This window comes from Pleurodeles waltl, chromosome 4_1 (genome assembly GCF_031143425.1).
Source record: "Pleurodeles waltl isolate 20211129_DDA chromosome 4_1, aPleWal1.hap1.20221129, whole genome shotgun sequence".
NCBI classification, from domain to species: domain Eukaryota; kingdom Metazoa; phylum Chordata; class Amphibia; order Caudata; family Salamandridae; genus Pleurodeles; species Pleurodeles waltl.
The window spans coordinates 135128795-135156629 of NC_090442.1; the positions used below are offsets into that span (position 1 = coordinate 135128795).

At 46.1% G+C, this 27835-nt stretch overlaps 1 protein-coding gene across 2 annotated transcripts in view; it reads left to right on the forward strand.

Moving 5' to 3' along the window:
- LOC138287463 (uncharacterized) overlaps nucleotides 1–27835 on the forward strand; it is a 287365-nt gene that overhangs the window by 171135 nt on the left and 88395 nt on the right. For both annotated transcript variants that reach the window (XM_069227897.1, XM_069227898.1), the window contains exons 10-12: nucleotides 887–1074; nucleotides 1182–1241; nucleotides 27583–27649. In XM_069227897.1, coding sequence (XP_069083998.1) covers nucleotides 887–1074; nucleotides 1182–1241; nucleotides 27583–27649 — 315 coding nt within the window. The remainder of the gene's footprint in view (nucleotides 1–886; nucleotides 1075–1181; nucleotides 1242–27582; nucleotides 27650–27835) is intronic.

The window sequence follows — 27835 nt, forward strand, 5'->3', positions numbered from 1 at the left end:
ATTCATAATTTAGGATATAGAAAAAGGGTCAAACTGCTACACTAGATAGGAAAATCTAAAGCAAAGGCTTTTAAAGTGGGATTCTCAGATTAGGGTTAGATTAGGGATTAGGGGATTAGATGCAGATAAAATCCAAAGGGCTGATGTAGAAGTAAGATTTAAATGAGGGGTGCAGAAGTGAATTCTAAAACATAGAGGTATGCGATCCAAAGGGAATGGTACGTAAATGTGATATAGATGTTATGATTCAGATGTGATATCACAAAATTAAAATAGAGATGAGAACTGGATCTATTTCAGAAATAAACTTTGTATACCAGCTTTCATTCATTCTTAAATGTTTATATGTAGTGTTTAACACCCACATATTAAGACATTCTACTTATTCTACACATACATGCATCTCCCTATAGGGTCCATGGGCATAATTTAGGGGTTGCAGCTGCGACCCCTGGCTTGCCTCTTGCAACCCCTGGCACTGCCTTTGCGACCCCTGGCCTCAGAGGTGGCAGAATCAGTGCCAGGAGCACATTGGCAGCTGGTCCTTATGGATGAAGGTTGAGGCTCACTATCTTTGTTTTCTCTAATTTTTTTAATAAGAATCTTGAAGGTTTAATATTTGCTCTTTGTATATCGTTATGGAATATGGAAATAAAAAATTACAACACAAAAAAAAAGTATGGTGTGTGCATGTTTGCCGATTAGTGAGAGAGATATGTGTGTATAAGTGTGAATGTGTGTGTGTATGTGTGAGTGAAATTGAAGGTCAAAGGGCTTGTGATGTCACTTCCTCCACACCTGGCACTTTGGTAAATTGACGTTCAGGCTAGGGCCCAGCACAGAGGTGCCACTCTGTATCATTTAATGTTCGTTAACTCTTAGTCAGACTTGGCCCTGGTTCGGAATAATGCTGAAGTGGGCAGCCTGATCGCTGGGTCTCTCAGCAAGCTCCGGAGTGTGGGGCAGAGCGGGCGAGATGCCCGTACACGGAGGAAGCGCTCCGCAGGGCCAGAAAGAGGGGGCGAGGGGACCTCCCCACCGACGAAGAGCAGGATTCCCCTCAAGTCTCGGCCGGTAAGTGTTGTGTTACATGGACCTTTTCTGAACAATATCTAAAGAATGACCTAACAAGCCAACGTGTTTATGGAAATCCAAAGTAATGTCCTCGCTTTCACATCTAGGTGGTCATTGGAGGCACCAATGTGGACTTCATAGCCAAGGCAACGAATGAAAACCTTTTGGTAGGTTCCTTCATCTTAAGGAAATGTTTGCATCGGTTGTAATATTCTTGGGCAGTCACTCGCTTGACACAGGAGGTCTTGACATTTTCGAGGAATGGTAAGTCTTTGGAGCTGGGACCAGGCAGGAGGCGCTGCCGCCTGAAAGATGGTGGAGGGCTGGTATCAGGACTTTTGTGTGGCACATTGCCAAGCATAAAGACTGTGGGGCATTTTTAAAATACGGCGCACCATGGTGCAGGGTAGGGGGCAATAGCATAATTTTTTATTGTTATTGATGTACTCTGCAGGAGTAGCGCCAACATTTTGGCACTACTCCTGCAGAGTACATATGGGCCCATTATAAATAATGGTATGCTCCCCTTTAACACATGCTCTAAGCCCCAAAAAATTGCGCAAGGAACACCCCCCTTACATACATTATGCCTGGCGCAGGCATAATGTGCCGCAAGGGTTTACGATGTGGCGCAATGCATGCATTGCTCCACTTTGAAATATGGTGCGGGGAAAATGCCACTGTAGCACCGCCTTACTGTAAAAAAAATGGCGCTATGGCGGCGCTATGGGCTCTTAAATCTGCCCCTGTGTTTGTTTAAAAAACTGCCTACACAAATATATTAATAACAAATAATGATAGTTCGGACATAGTTGAATGAAGTACTAGTTTATTGGTTAGTAAAAACCATAAACATACACAGTTCAAGTAATCATGATATTTTCACGTCTAAAAACAGCAAAATTAAACAGTTTTAAAAAAACGACAAGTGATCCTGTTTCAGCCTAACTGAACACGGGGAGCTCGCGCAAAAGAGTGCGCTGTGCAAGCGATGGGGAACATAGTACATGTTCTACGGCTAAGCGTCGAGCAAAAAAGTGCATCGTCCAGGCAATCGGAGACCCAGAGCATGGAAGGGCAGGTATTAATGGCCCACAACTCAAACATGTGTGCCACAGGAGCCTAACATGCCAAACTGTGTTCTGAGGCAATCAACGGACATGCTATACAAAAAAAAGATAAACAGTAATTCATTTCCAGTAGGATTAAATATGACGAAAGTTGCAGTTAGTTGCAAACCCTAGCAGAGTAGCTGAGATGCTCGGGGGAGGGGTTTGAGGGGGGTAGAATTAATCAATTAATATTGTTCCAACAACCCATAGATGTAATGCATGCAATAATTATAAACAGAGGCTACATGCATCCATAAATCATGAAGTCCAGCTCCAGAAAAACTTTGATTGGAGCTGACCATAACTAAAAAAAACAGAAATAGATGGGATGGGGGACAGTGTCCCTCATGCACTTCCCCTAGCAGCCCGCCATTTTTAATTAGTTTAAAAGCATTGGGGTAGGGGACTAAGATTATCTTGTACGGCCCCTAGAACCCCATAGACAAGACTTTCTGAGGTGCTCCAGTTGGCATGTGCCTTTGTCTAAGGCATGCAGGATTAACAGTGATTACAGTGCCTTTATCTGGTCATTTAAAATAGCTAGACACTGCGCTTTAATGTTTCCCTCACTCTCCAACAGTGCCTGTCATCTCTCCATTCTCGCTATAGCCCCTCTCTCACATGTTTTTCATTTGTTTTATAGCGCCTCTCATACCAGTGCAGTGTGTCAGAGCACTTTAAATCACACACATACAGAGACAATGAATCATACGTGTGTAAATCAGTGTATTCAAAATGTTACATAAGACAAAGGGTGTAGGTATTTTTAATGCTTGGTCTGGGAAAGCACAAAATCAGGATTCAGGACATAACACAGTGGTTAGGGCTGACTATATTAATAAGAATTTATTTCTACCCAAACAACCCGTTTTAACAAAATTAGGATAATAAAAGAGTGGGAAAATCATACGTTTTTAACCTATATCATGTAGTTTCATGCATCTGTTTGATGGCAGTTCATGGCTGACCACTAGATTGCGATTGCAATTTATGAACTGCACAGTAACAAAAGGATCTCTGCGACAAAAGCTGTAATACCATGTGCTATTCACCTAAAGTACTGTTCTGTGATCTGCATAGTACACGTTCTCTACAGCAGCCAAGTTAACCCTCTGCGCTACGTTAAATAAGTCAAAACTGCCTCTAGACAGAACCCCGATCTCTCTCCAGCAGGTTCATTAATCACCAGTTATCTTGGTACATTAATCACCAGAGTTATCTTGGTACTTTAAGGGCGTGGCCAAGAAAGCGACCGGAGCAGATGCTAAATAGTGAGCTCCGCTCTCGGCCCATCAATAATCCTGACTTCCACCCCGCCCAGACTCCCCTGGTGCCTGCCAAAGTGTTCAGGACGGACCAGTGGGTCCAAGGTGCGAGCCGCTGTGACGCCCTCTGCTCACCGCAAACGCTAGCGAGGCAGAGCTGTGCGGCCTGGCAGCTCGGAGCACCAGGCGTAAAAAGCAGACGCGGCCCGCTGGGGGAGGATTCAACGTACAGTCGCATCGCGACTTGGGCCCTGACCACAGGAACCTCACTAATCTGCGTGCGCTAAGGCGAGGACGGCGCAGCGCAACTACGGGTCGCTCCGACATCTGGCAATCCAGGGGTTGCATTAAGAATACCCAGCAGCGGGTGAAGAGAGTCCTGCGCAGAAGGCCACATGGCCCGAGGGCCGTCCAGAGCAAGAATAGTACTGAGGCATAGACAATCCTGGGATCCATATCCTTTCACCATGGGGGGGCCAAGCGTGAGCTGGTGAGTGGCTTCCTGAGTGGGATCAGAAGTATAACACAGGAGGGACACATATTGTGCGTTTACCCAAAGATAGAGTGAGTGTCGTGGGGTACAGCAGGCCGCCCCAATTAGATCGAGGGAGAACACTGTGGTAACACACTGATTGAGCCATTTTCTGCATGTGGAGTGCAGAAGTGGGCTTCCCAGACCTCTCCACCAGCTCCTGAGACTATCGCATCGCCTACAGTAATATGTGCACCACTAGGGGTGCGTTGCGCAGTGGACGGGCTAAGTTGATTGAAGCCACAAACAACCCATATGATCATGCGCCAAGGGGCACGTTCACCCATAATCATGGTCAAGCTGAAGCAGATGCGACCGCCTTCGTCCGCTGGAGGGGAGATGCTACTCCCCAACACTACTACAAGCGACCAGTCTGTGTCCCACCAACAAATGAATGAGACATTACGGGCCCACTCTACCCAATTCAACAAGCTACTACTAGCCGTTCTGGACACCAAGGAAACCCTGGAAGGAAAAATAGACTCGGTGGCGCTTGAGGTGAATCTACTCAGAGCAGATCACCGTAAGTTAGTGGACAGGGTATCTGCAAATGAAACCACACTCATAAAAGTTCGACCTGAAATCAAGGCAGTACATGATCAGCTGCAGAGGTTGGAGTCAGAGGTATCATCACTGAAATGCAGAGCAGAAGACGCAGAGGGCAGGTCGCAGAGAAATAAAGTTTGCTTTATGGGGTTTCCGGAGTGAGTCGAGATGCCCAGTGCTGAGGCATGCTTAGAGCAGTGGTTAAGGGACACAGTGCTGGCAAACAATGTGTCACCTTCTCTCAAGGTTGAACGCGCTCACCGGATCCCAGACAGGCCTCCGCGGCCGGGGGCTCTATCTCGGCCCTTAATAGCACAGCTCCTCAACTTCCGCGATTGTTAACAGATCCTACAGAACTTCAGATCGCGGGGCCTTTGGCAATTCGACAATACTACCATTACCGCCCACCGCGACTACACCATGGAGGTACAACGCAAGCGAGCCTCCTTCACATGGGTTAAACATCTCTTGCGTGAGTGCAATATCACCTACTCTTTGCTGTTCCTAGCACGACTCCGGGTGGTAGATGGAGAAAAAACTCACATCTTCCCTTCCCCGGAGGACGCATGGACTTGGTTACACGCCAAGGGCCTGGTTAAATCTCAGTGATAAATGCGAAATGGACGAAACTCCAAACTCCCAAACTCGGCGCAAGAAAAGACCTGGAATCACAACGCGCCCATCCAGTGCACAAGCTGCAGAGAGCGAAGCACAAGCCTTGATAGAAGCCAATCAGCTTTCATCTAACCAGTACGCCACCCTTCGTGAGGGCAAAAGCATGGACTCAAACTCATCGCAGGGCTGCTCAAGTGCCTCCACGACCCCATCTGCATTTGGCCCAGAACTTACTCTGCGCACAGCAGATGATCTCTAGATTTGTTCGACTTACGTGGTTCCGGGGGGCCTCACCCTAGCTCCAAGTCATAGAGTAATGAATCTCTGGCTGTGCAGGAGACATGGTGAATGCCAAGGTAATCAGTGGAAGAAATGAGGTGACTCAGTAATTTCCCCCCCACCGTAGTCACCCCTGGGGCCTGTCACCAAACCACAGGCACAACAAAAGACTATGCATATGAGATAGAACGGGCGAGTAGATTAGTTAAATCGGGCCAAAGCCTACGCCACTTCTATTCCTTTCACCTACGTCCCTCCACACCCTATGGGTTTCCGTAGAGACACTGTTCGTACCATTGTTGAATGTGGCAACTGTTGTGGTTACACATTACAAGTTGGGCGTTGCCCAGTACATTGGCACCTTGTTTATTGTTACTATGTATAGGAAGTTGGCTCTGTATATACTATTTCAAAGTAAGAAATAGTGTGCACAGAGTCAAAGGGTTTCCCTTAGAGGTAAGATAGTGGCAAAAGTAGATAATTCTAATGCTCTATTTTGTGGTAGTGTGGCCGAGCAGTAGGCTTATCAGAGGGTAGTGTTAAGCATTTGTTGTATACACACAGGCAATAAATGAGGAACACACACTCATAGACCTACTCCAGGCCAATAGGTTTTTATATTGAAAAATATATTTTCTTAGTTTATTTTAAGAACTGCAGGTTCAAGATTTACATCAAACACTTTAAATGTAAGGTACTTCACTTAGATACTTTAGGAACTTTGAATGAAAACATTATCATGTACAGTCTTTGTAAAAATGGCAATAAGCTCTTTTCAAAGTGGACACGGTGCAAAAACCAACAGTTCCTGGGGGAGGTAGGTAAAGGTTAGATTAGGAGGTAAGTAAAACACTTACAAGTCTCAGTCCTGGGGCATAGGCAGCCCACCATTGGGGGTTCAAGGCAACCCCAAAGTTAACACACCAGCAGCTCAGGGCCGGTCAGGTGCAGAGGTCAAAGAGGTGCCCAAAACACATAGGCGCCTATGGAGAATGGGGGTGCTCCGGTTCCAGTCTGCCAGCAGGTAAGTACCTGCGTCCTCGGGGGCAGACCAGGGGGGTTTTGTAGAGCACTGGGGGACACAGGTAGGCACACAAAACACACCCTCAGCTGCACAGGGACGGCCGGGTGCAGTGTGCAAAGCAGGCGTCGGGTTTTGTATAGATTTCAATGGAGGAACCCGGTGGTCACTTTAGTGGTGCAGGTAGGCACAGGGGGGGGGGGTTTTGGGACAGCCACCACCTGGGCAAGGCAGAGGGTCACCTGGGGGTCACTCCTGCATCGAAGTTCGGTTCCTTCAGGTCCAGGGGGCTGCGGGTGCAGTGTTGGTTCCAGGCGTCGGGTCCCTTGTTACAGGCAGTCGCGGTCAGGGGGAGCCTCTGGATTATCTCTGCAAGCGTCGCTGTGGGGGATCGGGGGGTCATCTCTGGTTACTCACGGGCTTGCAGTCGTTGGGGAGTCCTCCCTGAGGTGTTGGTTTTCGGCAGGGCGAGCCGGGGGCGTCAGGTGCAGAGAGTAGAGTCTCATGCTTCCGGCGGGAAACGTGAAGTCCTTGGAAGTCGCTTCTTTGTTGCAAAGAAGTAGCTGGTTTTGAACAGGGGTGCTGTTCATGGGAGTTTCTTGGTCCTGTAGTCCAGGGCAGTCCTCTGAGGCTTCAGAGGTCGCTGGTCCCTGTCGGATGCGTCGCTGGAGCAGGTTTTCGAAATTGGAGACAGGCTGGTAGGGCTGGGGCCAAATCAGTTGTCGTCCTCCTCCTTCTCTGTAGGCTTGTAGGTCAGCAGTCCTTCTTCTTTCTTCGGGTTGCAGGAATCTGATTTCCTGGGATCTGGGGAGCCCCTAAATGCTGAATTTAGGGGTGTGTTTAGGTCAGGCAGGGCAGTAGCCAATGGCTACTGTCCTTGAGGGTGGCTACACTCTCTTTGTGCCTCCTCCCGGTGGGGAGGGGGGCACATCCCTAATCCTATTGGGGGAATCCTCCAAACTCAAGATGGAGGATTTCTCAAGGCAGGGGTCACCTCAACTCAGGACACCTTAGGGGCTGTCCTGACTGGTGGGTGACTCCTCCTTGTTTTTCTCATTATCTCCTCCAGCCTTGCCGCCAAAAGTGGGGGCAGTGGACATAGGGGCGGGCATCTCCACTAGCTGGGATGCCCTGGGGCACTGTAACAAAAGGGGTGAGCCTTTGAGGCTCACCGCCAGGTGTTACAGTTCCTGCAGGGGGGGGTGAGAAGCACCTCCACCCAGTACAGGCTTGGTTCCTGGCCACAGAGTGACAAAGGCACTCTCCCCATGTGGCCAGCAACGTGTCTGGTGTATGGCAGGCTGGCAGAAACTGGTCAGCCTACACTAGAAGTCGGGTAGGTATTCAGGGAGCATCTCTAAGATGCCCTCTGGGTATATGTTACTATAAATTGTACACTGACATCAGTGTGCATTTATTGTGCTGGGAAGTTTGATACCAAACTTCCCAGTTTTCAGTGTAGCCATTATGGAACTGTGGAGTTCGTGCTTGACAAACTCCCAGACCATATACTCTTATGGCTACCCTGCACTTACAATGTCTAAGGTTTTGCTTAGACACTGTAGGGGCGTAGTGCTCCTGCACATATGCCCTCACCTGTGGTATAGTGCACCCTGCTGTAAGGCCTGCTAGAGGGGTGACTTACCTATGCCACAGGCAGTGTGAGGTTGGCATGGCAATCTGAGGGGAGTGCCATGTCGACTTAGTCATTTTCTCCCCACCAGCACACACAAGCTGTGAGGCAGTGTGCATGTGCTGAGTGAGGGGTCCCCAGGGTGGCATAAGACATGCTGCAGCCCTTAGAGACCTTCCCTGGCATCAGGGCCCGTGGTACCAGGGGTACCAGTTACAAGGGACTTACCTGAGTGCCAGGGTTGTGCCAATTGTGGAGACAAAGGTACAGTTTAGGGAAAGAACATTGGTGCTGGGGCCTGGTTAGCAGGGTCCCAGCACACTTTCAAATCATAAATTAGCATCAGCAAAGGCAAAAAGTTAGGGGGTAACCATGCCAAGGAGGCATTTCATTACACTATGCTAATACATACTCTTTGACACCGGCCAAACTGCAACAGGGAGGGTGGGATGAACGATCCGACCACACATTATTTCATAATATCGCAACCACATGAGCACTGACGTTTATAACGTATTAACCTGGAATGTGAGAGGCATGGCCACTCTGGCTAAGCGAACCAGGATTTACACTTACCTGAAGAGGTGCAGAATACACACAGCAATATTACAAGAAATGCACCTCACAGCAGCAGAACTACACACCCTCAAAACCAAATGGCGGGACAAATTTTCGGAACGACCATGTTCGCATATGCCAAAGGGGTGCTGGTGTGGGTGTCTTCAGAGGTCCCATATGTGGTGCGGCACTGCACAGCAGACGCTGACGGCCGTTATGTTTTACTGGAAGGCTCACTAGATGGCAAACCATTCTCCATCGCAGGGCTATACACCCCCAACACGAAACTGGGTGATTTCCTCCTATTGCTCACGCCTACACTCTTCAGGGACCCAACATCCAATATTATATGGGGAGGTGGTCTAAACTGTGTACCAAACATAGACATGGACAGGTCTCATCCACCGCTAGTCGGTGCCCCCAGTAGGCAAATATCCAAGGCACTGACGACGTGGATATCCGAAAGGGGACTCTGCGACGTGTAGCACCTTTTTCAACCCTCTAGATAGGGAATACTCCTTCTACTCACCGGTCCATCGATTACACACCTGCATAGACCTGCTGCTCAGTTCTGTTGGACTGACTAATTCTTTCACTGAGGTATTCTACTTGGCTAAAACACTATCAGACCATTGCCCCTAAATGGCCTCTATACAATGGGGTAGACCACGCGCTTGAATTCCCACATGGCAGCTGCAATCGGACATGCTATTAGACCCTCCGTTTCACCAGGAAATGGCTGAGCACATCTCTAAATATTTCGAATTAAGTGGGGGGATGGCAACATTGCGCTCAATAGAATGGGACGCCCACAAAGTTGTGGTGAGAGGCCATTGTCTGTCAGCAGCGGGTGGGTTGCGATGCACACTGTCACGTGAGTTGACACAACTAGAAACAGATTTGCGTGGCGTGGAATGTGTGGTGGCACAGGGCATGCTAGACCCTGATGCCCTTCTCGAACCACGTACATGTAGTAATGAGGTGGACAGGCGCCTGCGTAAATTTGATTACCAACACTATATTGCCAGAACATATTCAGAGTGTGATCGCTCAAGCAGACTATTAGCTTGGTTAACTCGGGGTGAGTTACCGTGCACTCCTATTGGAGTCATACGGCTTGCCTCCGGGATGATGGTTAACACGCAGGCAGCCATAAACAACACCTTAAAGCAATACTACAGCAATTTATATGAGGCGAGATCCAACCCCCCGAGATAAATGGATAGCAGACTTCTTTCACTCACTTCCTCTCGCACAGCTCTCTCCACTACAACAGTTGGAGACAGAGAAACCCATAGATGCAGAAGAGATGCAGTCAGCGCTGTGACAATTAGCCTGCAACAAGGCACCGGGCAGCGATGGCCTACCGGTGGAATATTATCATACTTTCACTGCACAGATACTCAAACTATACTTAAAGATGCTACACGAAGCACAAACAAAGAGGCAACTCTCAGAATCACAGCGCAAAGCATTGATAGTAGTCCTGCCCAAACCAGGTTGGGATCCCCTGGATGTAGGGTCATACAGGCCTTTATCATTGTTGAATCTGGATTGTAAAATATTGGGCAAATATACTCGCGAATCAACTGCTCCCATTAATGTCGCACCTGGTACACGAAGACCAATCAGGGTTCATTCACGGTCGGAACACCTTCCTAAATGTTAGACGCCTGTTACGGCTCATGTCAACCGTTCCGGAGTCAGATCATGACAGGGTTGCGGCTTCCTTAGATATCGAGAAGGCTTTCGATACTCTTGGATGGCCTTTAAGAGCAGCCCTGAAGAATATGGTGTTCGGCCACGTATCCTTGGCATGGATTGATATCCTGTACTCTAACCCCACAGCTAGGGTTAAAACGGGCAAGTTTACTGCGGAAAGCTTTCCTATTGGGCAGGGAACTAGGCAAGGATGTCCATTATCACTGCTGTTATCCGCATTAGCGATCGAACCCCTGGCAGCCCTGCTCAGACCACGGACACAACAGTGGGGCATACTGGATGGCGACAGACACCAGATTGTATTCCTATACACAGACGATGCGCTAATATATTTACATAAATGCACGTCATTGCTCCCAGACCTCTTGCAATTATTGGTGCACTTTGGAGGCATATCTGGTTTACAGGTGAATTGGTCAAAATCTTGTTTGTTCCCAATGACTCCAGTCCCAGAGGAACTAAGATCTAATCTTAGAACTCACAGACTACCATGGTGCTACTCTACATTCAAATACATAGGTATTCAAATATACCACAATATCGCTGACTTAAGGGAAGGCAATTTAAGACGTGTGGTCAGATCGATCAAGGGCTCCCTAACGTTCTGGAGCTCACTACCACTATCACCATTGGGAAGAGTAGCGATCGCGAAAATGATAATACTTCCCAGACTACTATACTACTTTACAGTACTTCCAATAGTTATCCCTAGTTCCTTCTTTAAAACGCTGAATAGTGTGCTGACCGACTTATTATGGGGCAGCGGCCACCGGCAAGTCGCTCTCGCCGTAACGTACTCACCACTTGCACATGAGCTATATTAAGCGGCGGCACAGCTACAATGGCCGTTACCCTGGATACAGAACCTACCCAGCACAGAGATAACATCAGTGCACGACAACCTGGGGCACTCTAATGTATTAGGATGGTTTCATGACCACACCAGCTCTCCACGGAACACAAACTTTCTGATGTTTGTGTCGTATGTGCCAGTGCCGCTACATATTGAATGGGTCCTCGGTCCCACCTTACTCGCCCAGGATCCCATTGTTAGCCGTCCAGGGGGTGCGGAATTTAAATGCTCACCATGCCCTTGAATCATGGCCAGCACTAGGCATACAAACAATTGGGGATATATTCAAAGAGGGTAGTATTATGTCATATACCGAGCTAGCAGCTGTACAAGACGTCTGTCCTGGACGTTTCATAACTTATTGTGCATTACAACAACTCATACACAGGGTATGGCAAAGCGGGGATAATGAACCCACAATCTCTCCCCTACTACACAACTTGTTAGCAGGCCTGGGACCTCATTATAACATTTCCCAGTTGTATAGTTCTCTGCTTGGGAGCTCTGTGGATGCTCACATTAAAGCAAGGGCGAGATGGGACCGGGATCTCCCAACACCATTGTCACAAACGGCATGGAACACTGTGTTCAGCATGATCCAAGCGGAGTCGCGCAATCCATGATTCCACTACACTCAATTTAACTACTTACACCAAATCTACTTATCCCCACACCGGCTTCAGCGCATGTTCCCTCAGAATACTCATGAATGCCTGAGGTGTAAAGAGTCGGATGCTACCTTTTATCACATGACGTGGGACTGTCCACCAGTTCTATGGTCTTGGCATACAATGACCCCCTTGTTAGACCTGGCAGCATTTTGGCATGTCTCCCCTGTCTTTTTGCCTTCTGACCTCCTGGTTTTGGACTCTGTTTTTGCTGGTTTATTGTCTCTGCGCACGTTACCACTGCTAATCAGTGCTAAAGTGCAAGTGCTCCCCATATAAATTGTACTGTGGATTGGTTTATCCATAATTGGCATATTTGATTTACTAATAAGTCCCTAGTAACATGCCCTAGAGGTGCCCAGGGCCTATGAATCAAATGCTACTAGCGGGCCTGCAGCGCTGGTTGTGCCAACCACATTAGTAGCCCTGTAAACATGACTCAGACCTGCCATTGCAGTGTCTGTGTGTGCAGTTTTAAACTGTCAATTCGACTTGGCAAGTGTACCCACTTGCCAGGCCTCAACCTTCCCTTTTACCACATGTAAGGCACCCCCAAGTTAGGTCCTAGGTAGCCCCAGGGGCAGGGTGCAGTGTATGTTTAAGGTAGGATATATACTAGTGTATTTTATATGTCCTAACAGCGAAATACTGCCAAATTCAGTTTTCACTGTGCAAGGTCTATCTCTCTCATAGGTTAACATGAGGGCTGCCTTTAAATATCCTTAAAGCGCAGATTCTCTTTGAGAGCAGATAAAATGTGGAGTTTAGGGCCTCTGAGATCACAATTTAAAAATACATCTTTTAGTGAAGTTGGTTTTTAGATGCTGCTTTTGCCTGAAAAGAGTGCAAAGGGTGAACTTTGCTGTGTGTCTGAAAGGTCGGAGTCGTGGACGTAAGGTAAATCTTTTATTTCTAAGTAAATGCGTATAACAGCTCCTTCACCCGTTCCTCCTGCACCAACCTTTCTCGACAACTGCCAACCCTCCCGCTTTCCACATTCTCCCCGGTGCTCGTTCCATTGTACGGAACCCATGACAACGGCACAAGCTATCTACACGACCCAACACATCTTTTCCCTTTACAACAAAATTAACAAAACGATAATTGGAATGCGAAATATAACATACACATAAATTGCAAGATTGCAAGAATTATATTGCAGTACAGAATTATCTACAACTATATACATGACAAAAATTCATATAATGCACTTTGCCCACATTTACATCTATAAATTTACTCCAAAACATAGTCATTAAATCTTCTAGGTGGGATGATTACCCTAGCAGGACATTGGCTGGGTGGATTGATTATTCTAGCAGGACATTGGCTGATAGAACCCTTGTAAGAGTTCAGTTCATCTTTTCCACCCGACATACCTAACAAGCCTCTGTGTTTACTAGTATTGGTCAAGGAAATTTTGTCCTTGTTCCACCATTTGCCGTCTTCCAACTTTACGGCACTATCGCCAACTTGTACAATTTTCCTCCAACCACTAAACCTTGATTGGCCCTTAACCCCTATTCTCGGAGATTTCACCCTCACCCAATCTTCTTCCTTCCAAACAAATCTACGGTGTTGAGATTGTTGCACACTCTGAACATTTCTCTGTTGAATGTACTTCTGTTGGGCTTCCCTCCGTTTCGCCATCACTTTGTCCACTCTATACCAAGGTGCTTCGAAACACCCCATCCAACCTCTGGTTAATTTGGATGATGGAATGCGACCACGCAACAAAACAAAAGGAGACACTAGTGTATCAGCATTGTTAGTGGTGCGTATAGCCCACAACAACTTTGCCAATTCAGATTTACAATGCAAAACACTAGCCTTAGATAATTGAATATTGTCTTTGAGAACTCTGTTAAATCTCTCTACAAGTCCGTTACTCCTAGGATGATACAAGGAAGTATTTGAATGTTTAATACCCCAAAAATTCACAAATGCTCCAAATTGACCAGAAGTAAATTGGCTTCCATTATCCGTTAAAATTTCATCTGGAATTCCCTCCCTTGCAAAAACACCTTCCAACCACTGGATCACGCTACTAGAATCTGGAATTTTTACAAACTTGACTTCTGGCCATCTACTATAATAATCAATGAGTACCAAACCGTACTCTTGAGATCCATACGATAAATTGACAGGTCCAATTATATCAACAGCTATCTTACTCCATGGCTTGTCTGGTACTCTTACAGCTTCAATCGGGCTAGGTGCTGTGATTTGAGATTTGTCACTGATAGCACAACACATACAATCCCTTACAAAATGCTCCACACACTTGTCCATGCCAGGCCACCAAAAACTATCTCTGATCCTCCTCTTCATGGCTCTTATGCCAATGTGACCCTTGTGTGTCAAATTTAAGACTTTTCCTCTCATACCCTCGGGTACTACTAACAACTCTGATCTGAATAATAATCCATCGATTACAGATAATTCGTCAAATACATGTTTGTACTTGTTACTTAGATCCTCTTCGGGATTCCATTGTGACCATCCTACAACAACCCCTTGCATGATTGACTTGATATCCTGATCCTTCTCACATGCATTCCTCCACTCCTGTTCATTTAAAGCGCCATCCAATTGTTTGTTTACTAAACACACAACCACTTCATCATCCACACCCTCAGATTTATTCTCTGTAGCAGACATTCCAGAAGTATCAGTGCTAGTTAATCTTGATAAACAATCAGCTAGGATATTTTTCCTTCCAGGAACATATTCCAACTTGAAATTATGTTCAGACAACCTGTATTGCCATTTGGCAATTCTCGGCGTAGCTTTTCCTGCACCCTTAGTTGTAAATATTTGCAACAAAGGCTTATGGTCGGTTCTTACAGTAAACCGAGTACCCCACACAAATTGTCTAAAATAACTTATGCCCCACCAGCAAGCTAGGGCCTCACGCTCGATCACTGAATATGTTGCTTCGGCACCTCTCAAACTCCTTGATGCAACTTCCTCTTTACCTTCCCTTCTTTGTAATAAAACAGCACCCAAACCTTTCTGGCTGGCATCTGTCATAATGATGGTATAATCATTGGTGTCAAAAGGCTTCAGAGGAATGGCATGAGCAATTTCTCTTTTTATGTTTACAAATTCATCATTGCAGTCGGCATCCCACAAAAACTTTGTATTTTTTTTCAACAAATTCCTTAAATTGTAAGTTTTATCTGAACAATTAGGTATAAATTTTGCATAAAATTCTATTAAACCCATGAAGGATCTTAATTGGTCCTTATTTTCTGGACATCCAAAATCATCAATCGCTTTCACCAAACTCATCTTGGGTCTGATACCATTCCCTGACAACTCAAAACCCAAATAACTTACAGAGGATACACCAAAACAACACTTACTTGGACTAAGAGTCACTCCCTTCGACTTCAACACTTCCAACACCTGACACAATCTTTCGTCATGTTCACACATATCCTTACCGTAAACCAGAATATCATCTTGAAATGCCTTCACTCCACTCATCTCCCTGAACATACTCTCTACTGTCCTCTGAAAAACAGCAGACGCGGAGGCCAAACCGAATGGCATCCGCTTGAATTGAAATAAACCAAAAGGTGTTATAAAGGCCGTATAGTGTCTAGAACTCGGATGTAAATTAATTTGATGGTACGCAGATGTCATATCAAGTAGGGAAAATATTTTTCCATCCTTGATAGACGATAACATTTCTGAGATGTTGGGAAGAGGGTACTGGTCCACCCAAATTTGCTCATTAAGATCACGCAAATCCACACACATGCGCAGTGAACCATTAGCCTTACGGGCCAAAACTACAGGTGCAACCCAATCAGATGATTCGATCGGTTCTATTATATCCTCAGCACACAACTTATCTAATTCTTTTTTGAAATCATCTTTCAAAGTGAGGGGAACCTTGCGCACCTTATGGATTTTGGGTTGGGTATTGACTTTAACTTTGATCTTATGAGAAAATCCCTTGTACAAACCCACACTGTTTTTAAAAATTTCTGGATAGCGGAATTCCCACTTATCACACTTAACTGAAGATACCTGCATGTATTCCTTCCTTATTACAACTTGATCAGGGTTATTAGGATCTAATACTATTTCCAATTTGCCCTGATCAAACCACTCAAGGAGACACGCATCATCCTTAGCCACATAAATTGTAGAAGATGTAACATTATTCTTGAATCTAAGTTCAGCATTGAATTCTCCTATCACCTCGATGGATTTCCCTCCATACCCTATAGGTCGAATTAGTGACTGAGATAAAGTGAGTCTTTGACTTTTGAATAGATCATTCCACTTGGCTTAACTTAGAAGTGTGAAAGGGGAACCGGAATCCGCCATCATTTTAATCTGGATGCCATTTATCTCAACTAGGCAAAAGGGTCTTTTCATACTGTGTTTCAAGCCACTAATTAACAAATCATTATCGTTAAGAACAAATACTTCCCCTTTCATCACTACTAGAAGAAGGGGCATTATTAGAGACAACACTGTTGACTTTGTTTGATTCTTGTTTGGTTGCTTTAGTAGACTTACACACTCTAGCAAAATGTCCTTTTTTACAACATATGGCACACATCTTATCAACGGCTGGACAAATTTTGCATTTCCCAAGTGAGCCGTGCTGCCACACCTATTACACTCTAGGGATTTATTGCTAAACCTCTTTTCAGTTTTGCTAAATGTAGCTTGAAGCGAATTGCTGTTCTTTTTGTTCCCTTTCTTGTAGAAACTTTTAACTGCTAGCACATCTGGTCGTGGATTTTTATCTTCAGAAATGGACATTTGTTCCATAAAAGACACAGGCCCTCATCCGCCGCCCGCCAAAGTCCCGCCGTCAAAATACCGTACCGCGGTCGCAAGACCGCGGCGGGTATTTTGACTTTTCCCCTGGGCTGGCGGGCGGCCGCCGAAAGGCCGCCCGCCAGCCCAGGGGAAAACGACCTTCCCACCATGAAGCCGGCTCGTAATCGAGCCGGCGGAGTGGGAAGGTGCGACGGGTGCTACTGCACCCGTCGCGTATTTCACTGTCTGCTATGCAGACAGTGAAATACTAGCGGGGCCCCCAGGGGCCCCGCGACACCCCCTACCGCCATCCTGTTCCTGGCGGGCGAACCGGCAGGAACAGGATGGCGGTGAGGGGTGTCAGAATCCCCCATGGCGGCGCAGCGAGCTGCGCCGCCATGGGGGATTCAAATGGGCAACGGAAAACCGGCGGGAGACCGCCGGTTTTCCATTTCTGACCGCGGCCAAAGCGCCGCGGTCAGAATGCCCAAGGGAGCACCGCCGGCCTGTCGGCGGTGCTCCCGCCCCCGTTGGCCCTGGCGGTGCAACACCGCCAGGGTCATAATGAGGGCCACAGTGCTTTCAATCCTGGTGGCGATTTCTAATGCTTTTTGCAGGGTGAGATTTGCTGTGGATAAAAAAGCCTCCTGCACCTTCTTGTTGTTAGTCTTTTCTACAAGTTGGTCCCTGATCATTTCTTCCTCGAACTCTTTGTAGTCACATGAAACTGCTAAAAGTCTTAAGGCACCCATATAATTGGAAGCGGATTCACCTTCAGCTTGAACTCTCCTATAAAATTTGTGTCTTTCTAATGTAACATTTTTACACTTGACAATCCTCATGTCCAAAGATTTAATTGCAGTTTCATACTCGTCCTCTACGCCATCACCTTCACCTTCAATTATAAGAACTGTGACCTTAGGCGTGTATTTAAGAATTTTGCGACCTTCACTCCCCAAACAATGTCTAAAAATGGCAAATTTTCTTTTAAGTTTCACCTTCAAGGGCGTCTAAATACGCTTCGAAAGCCTCCTTCCACTGTTCCCAATCAGAATCAGAGGAAACAGGATTGGGAATAAATGGAGATGGTGGAGAAATGGATTGGTGCATTTTAATATGTATGCGTTTTAATTGTGCAAACAGAATAGAAACATGCACAATGTTAAAACAAATGTGTTGCTGCTTGTATATTGCAAAGTGTACGTATAATCATACACATTGAATTGTCTCCAAAACAAAATTAAATACTTTAAGATGGCCGCTTAAACTAACATTGATGTAGCGTCACAAAGGTATGCGTATTACCATACGCATTAAATTGTCCTCTAATATGAGTTGAACCAACTTAAGATGGCCGCTAAAGGTGTGCGTGTCACCGTGACACGCAGATCAGTTATGCACGACCAACTTAAAATGGCCGCCAACGTTGAACAGCGTTGAACTGCCAACCACAAAATGGTGTCCGGCATTGAATAGCCAACCACCATTGACGATAAGAGCCTGCCTCCACAGTTGGTTCTTACTTGACAAATGTGTGTCCCGGAACTTCTTCTGTAATTTCCTGCGCCGACAATGTGTAGCCGAAGTAATCCGCAGTGACAGGAAAAACGAAGAATTCTTGCGAAGGGGAGAAGAAGCTGGTTATAACGTGGGAGGGCTGTCCTCAGGTACCCTCGTCGCCACTGAAAGGTTGGAGTCGTGGACGTAAGGTAAATCTTTTATTTCCAAGTAAATGCGTATAACAGCTTCTTCACCCGTTCCTCCCGCACCAACCTTTCTCGACAACTGCCAACCCTCCCGCATTCCACATTCTCCCCGGTGCTCGTTCCATTGCACGGAACCCATGACAACGGCACGAGCTATCTACACGACCCAACAGTGTCCTGCTTGTGAAAATTCTCCAAGTGCTTGGAGTAGAGCTTGCCTCCTGTTGGATGTCTCAGGGACACCAAAGACTTCAGTTTCCTCGACCTGCAGCACTGGGAACTGTGTGTTTTGTGCTGTTCAAGAGGCGAAACCACTACGACGCCGCCAATGACGCCACTGGCCTGCACCGTGACCTGCCGACGCCACACGGAGTCACATTGCCCCGCTTCGCACCGTGACCCTGGTCTCACCGACGCCGTCATCGGACGACTTCACAGAGCCACTGCTCGCACCGTGACCTGTGAGCCCCGCACTCCGGCATCGCCTGCTCACACCGCAGCCTGGGCATTCCCGACGACGACGCTCCTGCTGACACCGGCGCTGCAGCCTGGACCGTGGCCTGTGGACACCACTTGTGAGGTACACGAAGCACCGTCCCATCCCGCACCGCAGCCCCAGTCCACCGACGCCAGCACCATCGACTCCTGTGTCGTCCCCAGGCATCCTGCCTGCACCGTGGCCAGTGGACACCGCTTGTGAGGGTCACGAAGTCCCGTCCTGCATCGCTAGCCTGGGCCTACCAACGACAGCGCTTCAGCAACGACGCCGCCGCTGCCTGCACTGTGACCTGTGGACACCGCACGTCGCACCGCCTTGCTTCACCCCGCAGCCCTGGTCTCACTGATACCACTGGATGCCATCACCGAGCCGCTGCCTGCACAGTGACCTGTGGGCACCGTACGTCGCATCGTCCCACTTCGCACGCAGCCCCGACGCCATCCACGCCGGCGCACCTGACTTCATCAGCCTGGAGTTCGATCTGCAACAGGTGTGCCTCAAGGGCCCGACGACTCCTGCACCAACTCCGAACCCAACACCGTGACGTCAGTGACGCCGCCCTCCGGAGCTCACCGCGAGGATCACAGCGCCATGCAAATCCAAGGTACTGTTTGCGGGTCTTCCCGACACTGTAGCTGGCCTGCAACGCCGCGGCCGGCCTGAACTGTTGGTTTTGTTGATCACAATGCTGTGATAGCCCCAGGTGGAGCTATCGACTTCAAGGAACTGTAGTTTTGAGGAAATCTTGCATAATTCATATTTTTCTTACTGTATATTGGATTCGTATCATATTTGGTCTTGTTTTATATAGCTAAATATTGGCTATTTTTCTAAAACTGGTGTGGTGTCCTTTTGTAGTGTTTTCACTTATTACTGTATGTTATGTGCAAATGCTTTACACATTGCTTCTGAGATAAGCCTGACTGCTTGTGCCAAGCTACCAAGGGGGTGAGCAGGGGTTATCTGAGCGGGTGTCTCCCTTATCCTGACTAGAGTAAGGGTCCCTACTTGGACAGGGTGCAAACCAACTGCCATCTAGAGACCCCATTTCTAACACTCCTTAACAGCCGAACTGGTAGAACATCCATTATCCCCTATGCCCGAATCCGGTCTACTTGGGGTCCACACGAGGTCCGCGAGGGGGAAGCAGTTGCATAGGTGCATAGATATGACTTTCATGCTGTTTAAACGCCTTTTGGCACTGTAATGGAAGGCACCGAACACACCAGACATGCAACGCTGGCTAAGAGACCTGTTGAGATGGGCAAGGGCGGAAGCACAGGTTCTACACTCACTCCAAGATAGGGGAGTACAGATAAAAGGAGTGGAAATATGGGATAAATGAATAACTTCAATCAAGGCCAAAGATGACACCCACCCTCCCTAAACTCACAAGGGATGACACCAGGTGTGCAGGGCTTACACATCAGCGACACAGTTCAGGCGGCAACTAAACACAGGTTGCACGTGAGGTTACCAAACCGGAACACAGTACACCAGTCGCTGAAGACTTTCATAACCAGGCATCCTGGTGTTAACATAGGAGAACATTACCTCCACCCTGAACTCTGAGGGGAGGCCCAAAGTAAAGGACTAGCAGGGATAAGGGTGATCATCACTTATAACTTGCACTATTGTTGTCAATAACAGAATGAGCGAATATTAGGCACTCACAGATGCAAACAGCGTTAGGAACACCAACACAAATTGAACACCGTAATTATGATACGTGCAGTTGTGACACATGCGACTGCCCGCCTCCTATTATGGTCTTATGGTTTTATTTTATTATGCTTTTCCTGCGCTGATGAGAGCTCTGCATAGCCTGGTAACAACAATATTGTAATATGTACTCCCTTGTGCCCTTCTCCCCCATCACCCCCCCACTAGCGACTTCTCCTCATGTCTGTTTCCCCTATTGCAAATGGATCCGCCTAAAATGAACCGCAAGTAATGACTCCGTTGTCGATTGTATAAGTTGTTGTATGTAAAAAAAAAAATCTTGGTACTTTAATCACCAGAGTTATCTTGGCACTTTTACTAGTTCCTGAAAACTGTTAAATATACAAGGAAATCTGCAGTGCTTTTAGAAGTGATGCACAGCTATAAAACCGGCCCCTGAGTAACAAAAGTGGCCCCCACTCTTCCAGCTTCCCGGTGAAACACCCGATGCCCGGTAAGGCCAGTCCGGCCTTGGGCACTGATGAGGAAACTAGCGCGGGCTGGGATCACAAAAGCACTGTGAAGGCTGATCTAGATGAGGCTGACGCTGTGAGGGTTCAACAGCACACTATGGGAAACACTCACACTGCTAGGGTTCAGAGTAGGCCCCTTTCTCTCCTGGCACTGTTTTATAGTGGAAAGCTCCCAAACCAGCCTGCAGCCCTAAGGAACAAGTTTAAAAACATGAACCCCATAATCTGTGGTATCAGCAATGCTCCCTGAGCTCCTTTCTAACATTAGCACAGTTCATTTATACACCTAACTGTAACGCAGGGGTCGTACGTCAATGGGTATGTCCTTCCCGCTTGCAGGTACCGTGTATTCAATAACCACTGGTTTTCCGGGCCTCCTCCTAAAACCTGTCCCATTAGGCCTTTGTTTCTGCGTATAAAAATCTTTGTATGTACCTGGCTCTGCTATTTTTTCAACTTGGGTTGTTTGTGCATCATTTTGCTCTTAAGAGTTCATCTTCCTGTGTTTCTCCTGTTGCTGTGCACCCGCCCCATCTAGCTAGGAGGATATGTCTATAGTTTTATTTTATTGAATACATATGCCACATGCATAGCATTGTGGTGCTCTCACTCTTCAGAAAGAAGAGACGTCTGCCAACAATGGGCTTGTGCCAACCTCCAGCAACTGAAGTCTGTTATACATCCACGTACCAGTGGTTGAAGTGGGGGGGGGGTTGGAGGGGCATGATGTGCCTCTACTTATTTATTTTATGAAAGAACTTTCCCCTACTTCCTATTAAGACTATGGTAAACTCCAATTGTGCAAATTCTTCAGCTTAAGTTTCATTCAGGGAGCCTCCTGTGCTGTGAAACCAAGGGAGGGGCAGGCAGCTTAACAATAAACAAGCCTTCTTGCTAGGGTGCCTCCTCGCCTAAAGAAATACAAATGTGCAAAACTGGTTAATATGCAAATGTAAAGGGGACTTGGGAGCAGGTGCTGGTTTGAATGATCAAATCACATTCTTTTTGACTGGTAGTGTGTTCGACCTGACCCTTTTTGCAAGGTCAATCCCAAACTTTTTGCTTCCTCCCTCCTATTTTCTCTGGCCTGTTTTTGTTGGCTTTAGGAGTCTGGGCACTTGACCACTGCTAACCAGTGCTAAAGTGAATATGCTCTCATTCTAAATTGTATTGGTGATTGGTTTATCCATGATTGACATATCTGATTTACCCTAGTAAAATGCACCAGATGTTGCCTGGGGCCTGTAAATCAAATGCTACTTGTGGGCATGCAGCACTGATTGTGCCACCCACATGAGTTGCCCTGTAAACATGTCTCAGACCTGCCACCGGAGTGTCTTTGTGTGCAGTTTTGCACTGCCAGTTCAACGTGGCAAGTGTCCCCACTTGCCAGGCCCAAACTTTCTTTTTTTACTGCATGCAAGTGACCCCTAAGGTAGGCCCTAGGCAGCCCCATGGGCAGGGTGCAGTGTATTTAAAACATAGGACATGTACTCATGTGTTATGCATGTCCTGATAGTGAAATACTGCCAAATTTAGTTTTCACTATTGCAAGGCTGATCTCTCTCATAGGTTTAAATGAGGATTGCCTTGAAATGTCTTTTAAGGGTAGTTTCCCTTTGGGAGCAGATAGAGATATGGAGTTTGGGGACTCTAAACTCACAATTTAAAAACGTACCTTTTGGTAAAGTTGGTTTTTAGATTGTCTGTTTGAAAATGCCACTTTTAGAAAGTGGGCATTTTCTTGCTTAACCATTCTGTTCCTCTGCTTTGCTGCTGAATCCACGTCTGGGTCAAAACTGACAGTTGGGCTGTTTGTGAATTCACTATAAAAAGTGGCACGAATGGAATTGAAGTGTGTCCTGCATATCCTGATGATTCTTTCTTGGCTAGAGTAGGAGGGAGGAGCTGACACTGGCACTTGAAAGGGCAGTGCCTGTCCTCACACAATACAGTCTCCAACTCCCTAGAGCGTGGCTGGCGCAGGGGAAGGAAGAGGTGGGGTCTTGTGCACTACAAAGACTTTCCTTTGATGTGTGCCTGCTTCAAAGACAGAAATTAGTATAAGTGTTGGACTGCTGACCTCACAACTTTAGATTACTTCTGGATCAAGAGGAACGTCTACCAAGGAAAGGAGTTTGATGCTTCAGGAGGACCTGCCACTCTGCCTGTTGCTTTGCTATGCTGGCCTGATGCTGCTGCTTCTGCCTGGAGAAGGAAAGGACTTCACTTTGCTTTCTAAAATCCTGCATATGAAGTTTCTCCAAGGGCTTGGACTGAGCGGGGCCCCTGTGTTGATGTCTCAGGGACATCAAGGACTTAATTTGCCAGTGTCTGGGCTATTCAGCTGAGAGTCTTGACTTTCTAAGTGGTGCCAAATCCAATGCCTGGGCCCTTAGAAGTGGAAGCTGAAAACTTGCGTGGAAAATTAATGCACAGTTGTGTGTGCATCAAAAACACTGACGCAGCGCCTGTCCTGCAACTGAATATTCGACGCAGCGCCTAACTCACGGCTGGAGAATCGACGCAGCACCTGTTCTCAACGCGGACCCTTCGCTCAGCGTGTCTGAATTTTTTCATGAATTGTCCCTGGGCTTAAAAATATTCAACATCACTACACAGAGTTGAGGCTCGTTGTCCGGAAATCAACACATCCCTTTCCTGTGAGGAAAGAATCAATGCACTGCTAACCCGGCACAGAAAGAATCGACGCATGACCTCACTTGCGAGTAAGGAATTGACGCATCGCTTGCTTTTCGGATGCACGCTCGCCCATGCGGTTTTATTTTTGACGCATACCAGGTAATTTATGCGAAAACAGCGCATTCATTGATTTCTATGGATTAAGACTCTTTTTACTTTAAAATTTCAGATCTTTGCTTGTGTATTTTGGATTTTTGTCACTTTGGTTTTGTTTGATTTAGATAAATATTGGCTATTTTTCTAAACTGGTGTGGAGTCCTTTTGTGGTGTTTTCTCTGTGTTACTGTGTGTTTGTAACAATACTTTACACATTGCCACTGAGATAGGCCTGACTGCTTGTGCCAAGCTACCAAGGGGGTGAGCAGGGGTTACCTGAGCTGTGTATCTCCCTTATCCTAACCAGATTGAGGGTCCCTACTTGAACAGGGTCTTAACTGACTGCCAACTAGAGACCCCATTTCTAACAGTAGTGCAATAGTTACCAGCTAAGCTGTGCAGTGTGTGTTTCACTGTAGTTAAATAAAAAAAAATCCTTACCTACAGTCTGGGTATTACTAAAACCTATATTCTGGAAGCACCCTTTTATCTGAAACCTTTTTGCACATTTGGTAGCAGTCTGTCTTTTACTGTGTGTAATGCAGTTTAACATAATGACTTTCTCAGTGCTTCCTGTCACAAGATGGGCCCTCCTAGCACTATCAGCACACAGGCCACAATTCTCCATTGCACCAACCAAGATTTAATTCTTTGGCTTTTTTTGTTACACACAGACCTCTCGGTCACAATATCGAGGACAAAATATTAAAAATAAAATATTGTCAGGTAATAAGTATAGTACCTTGGTTATATATATATATATATATATATTTTTTTTTAAAGGGATGTGAAGTTAGGAATAGTAAATCTTAACTTCCCCATTTGCACTTATCTTTTGATATTTTGTCCTTCGATATTCTTGTACCACGATTTTCTGGGGGTTGCTATTCAGTAGTACAACCCTAGTAATTAGTATGTGGGGTCCGTGTCCAGGCGAAATAGAAGCTATAGTGGTGGATATGTTAACCCAGGAGTGGTTACGCTGCAACCTAAGGAGCGTTAAGGTAGTCTTCATAGTAATAGAACATCTTGGCATCCAGAAATGGTGGGATGCAGCTAGAGTTGTGTTACATTGTTAAGATGGCGGCATCATCGCTCGCGGAGCTGTGGCCTAGGAATTATTAATATAATCCATGGTACAGCTTAGGACGTCTGTAGGAGGAAGTTTAAGCAAAAGGAAGAAAGAGATGAAAAGGTAGTTATTCTGGCTCTAGGTCCTTCTAGGCCCTTTCAGCTCCACAAATGAAAGCTGATAAAGTAAATCTTGTGTGCTTTACCTGGCAGGTAGGGCTGGACTCCATGGGGAGAGGTGATGAAATGCAGTCATCAGGGAGCAGGAGGTTCAGCAACAAAAGGAGGGCCTCTGAGCAGTAAATTCTACCAATGGGAATCCTAAACTCTGCCCTATGAGGTAAAGGCAGGTGCAATCTGAAAAGGAAATAGAAATATGGCAACAAGATGTTAAATGCAGCAAAGTGAAACAGTGGATCTGTTTTTACCCCAAAACCTGTCTTCTATATTCACAATGCTTCACAGTTTCTCTCCATACTTTTTTCCTAAGAGAAACTGAAAAAAAACAATGTTGATAAAATCTGTCTAAATGATACATTTGCTTAATTACACCTTTCATAGTCCAACCTCCTGTTCCATGTTCCACAGATCAGATTGTCGGGAGCTGGGGGCAGATTGCTTAGGCATATGAACCCCAAAATATGTATTATCTACCTAACCTGCGCAAGAATCTGAATTATTTTCTGTCCAAGAAGTCTTAAAGGATGTTTCTGAAATACTTATGCTACTGGATCGAGCAGGTGTGACCACATTTCTCCTAAGGTGACAGAATCTTTCAAGCTTGCAATCTACTAATGCACATAAGGGCTGATTTACTAACATTTTGTACCGGGTTTGTGTCAGAAGAATTAGCAGACTAGCGCAAAAATGTTTATTTTGAATTTACTTTCCAAGGCAAAATATGTTTTGCACTGAAAAGTTGCCTGAACGTAACGTAAATCAGTACTTAACACTACTTTGCATTACTTTCCATCAAGAGGGCGTTCCATGGGTGGCAGATGGGTTTTCCCATGCAGACGCCCATAGTTTTTGACACAAACCCCTATCTACTAACTCTAATAGAGTTTTGCACCAAAAACAAATTCTTTTTTAGGCATGCCTAAAAGGGAGAAATACTTTTATTTCTTCAAAATCTTCTGATTTTGCATGTGTTCTCAATTGTACAGCACACATCTAACGTGGGAAAAGTTATAAAGTTTGCTAAGGGATAGTACTTTGTACTGGACCATCCTGTAAACAAACCTATGCGTAACCTGACGCAGACACCTTTGCACTTTGGTTCAAAGGTTTGTGCAATGTGCTAGGCAGCCTGTGTGTGCGCCAGCACTAGGGGGAGAATGGGACAGTGTCATAACTGAGTATGGATGGCTCTTTCCTCCTTTCTCCCTCCTATGCAGCGCAGTGCAGTAGCTTTGGGTGCGGTGCTGCATGACATCTTTGTAAGTCTGAGCCAGCATTTTAGGAGCCTTCATAGTTGTGTGCTGTATTTCTATCAGTGGCTAATGTCTCAGGAACGTGTAGTGCACGCCACCTTAGGAGGGCTAACAACACCTAAGAGAACAAGGTCCAGCAGAACATCATTCTGAGGCTCAGTTACATATGTTGCCCCTGGGGTTTAATGGGCCTGTGCCTCGGTGTTCTTCGCCACCAGGGTACTGTAGTATTACAGAAGGGGCTGCAGGCACTTGTGCTGCCCCTTCTGTAATGCAGATAGCGCCAGCACACATACAATACTGCTCTCATCTTAACACTGCTTTCACTCGTTTGCATATGGGCGTGATCCCATGCAAATGAGAGAAACCCTTTACCTGTGCGCCCCTGTTGTGTTTTGAACGCTGGCGCAGAGGCAAAGAGGCCTTCAGGAGGTGCACTGACAGTGTGCCACAAAGATGTGGCGTACCCTTGAGGGCCGCCCCTTGATGGCAGCCTGATGGAGAAGGGAAAGAGGGGACCCATGAACCCTCACAGACATTCCCCAGCAGTCAGGTGCAGTCACTCACTGCACTCACCTTCAGTATTATCTCTGTTATACGATATTATGTGTATTTGCTACTTTTCAAAAGCAAACCATCCTAGCATTGTGCATGTCCATCCCAGATCATTTCTGGACCATAGCTTTTTGCATCAACTAGGATGGCTAACAAGCCTTGAGTACAAAACAAAGTCAAGACCCTCAATATATTTGAACATTTATTTGTGTTTTTGTTGCCATATTTTGCAATTCACTCCTAAATATTGCCCCTTGCTGTTGTTGCAACCTCAGCCTTAACACTACACCATGTTTTACTGTAACTAGAACTATACTTTAGTTTTTGAATAACACCTATTGTAAATGAGTTTTACTTACTTTGCATTGCGCTAAAATATTGTTGTAGACACATTCACTGAACTGGATGTCATGCAAGATTGACCACACTAACAACAGAATGAGATACTTGGGTTAACTTTGTGTTGTTTTATTAGAGCAGCTCTGACATACTTAGCTGGTTGTGGTTCCCAGTATCTGGTATGGGTGGCTGGGGATGCTCCAAGACTATGGAAGCGTTGTTCAACTCTTGGCTAATTTTATTTTGCCTATCAGTTTTTTCTCTTTCTATAATTAATGGCTAAATTGACAAGTTCTGTGTTTTTCTGTCAATCATCCAGTTAGGTGGGCAGACAAATCCTGGAAGAGTGTACCAGACCTTCGGAGGAGTTGGTAGAAACCTGGCAGGTGCGTATTCTCTATTCTGCTTTCAGGTCGAGAAAATCAGCTGATGAATTAGTTAAAACAAAAAACAAGGCAATTAAATTCAAATCTCCTTTTGGTAGCTAAAAATTTCAAAGAAAGTTTAAAAACTAGAGGCAATACCTATCACATCCGCTATACCTCATGTATTATAATATTTTGATTGTTTTC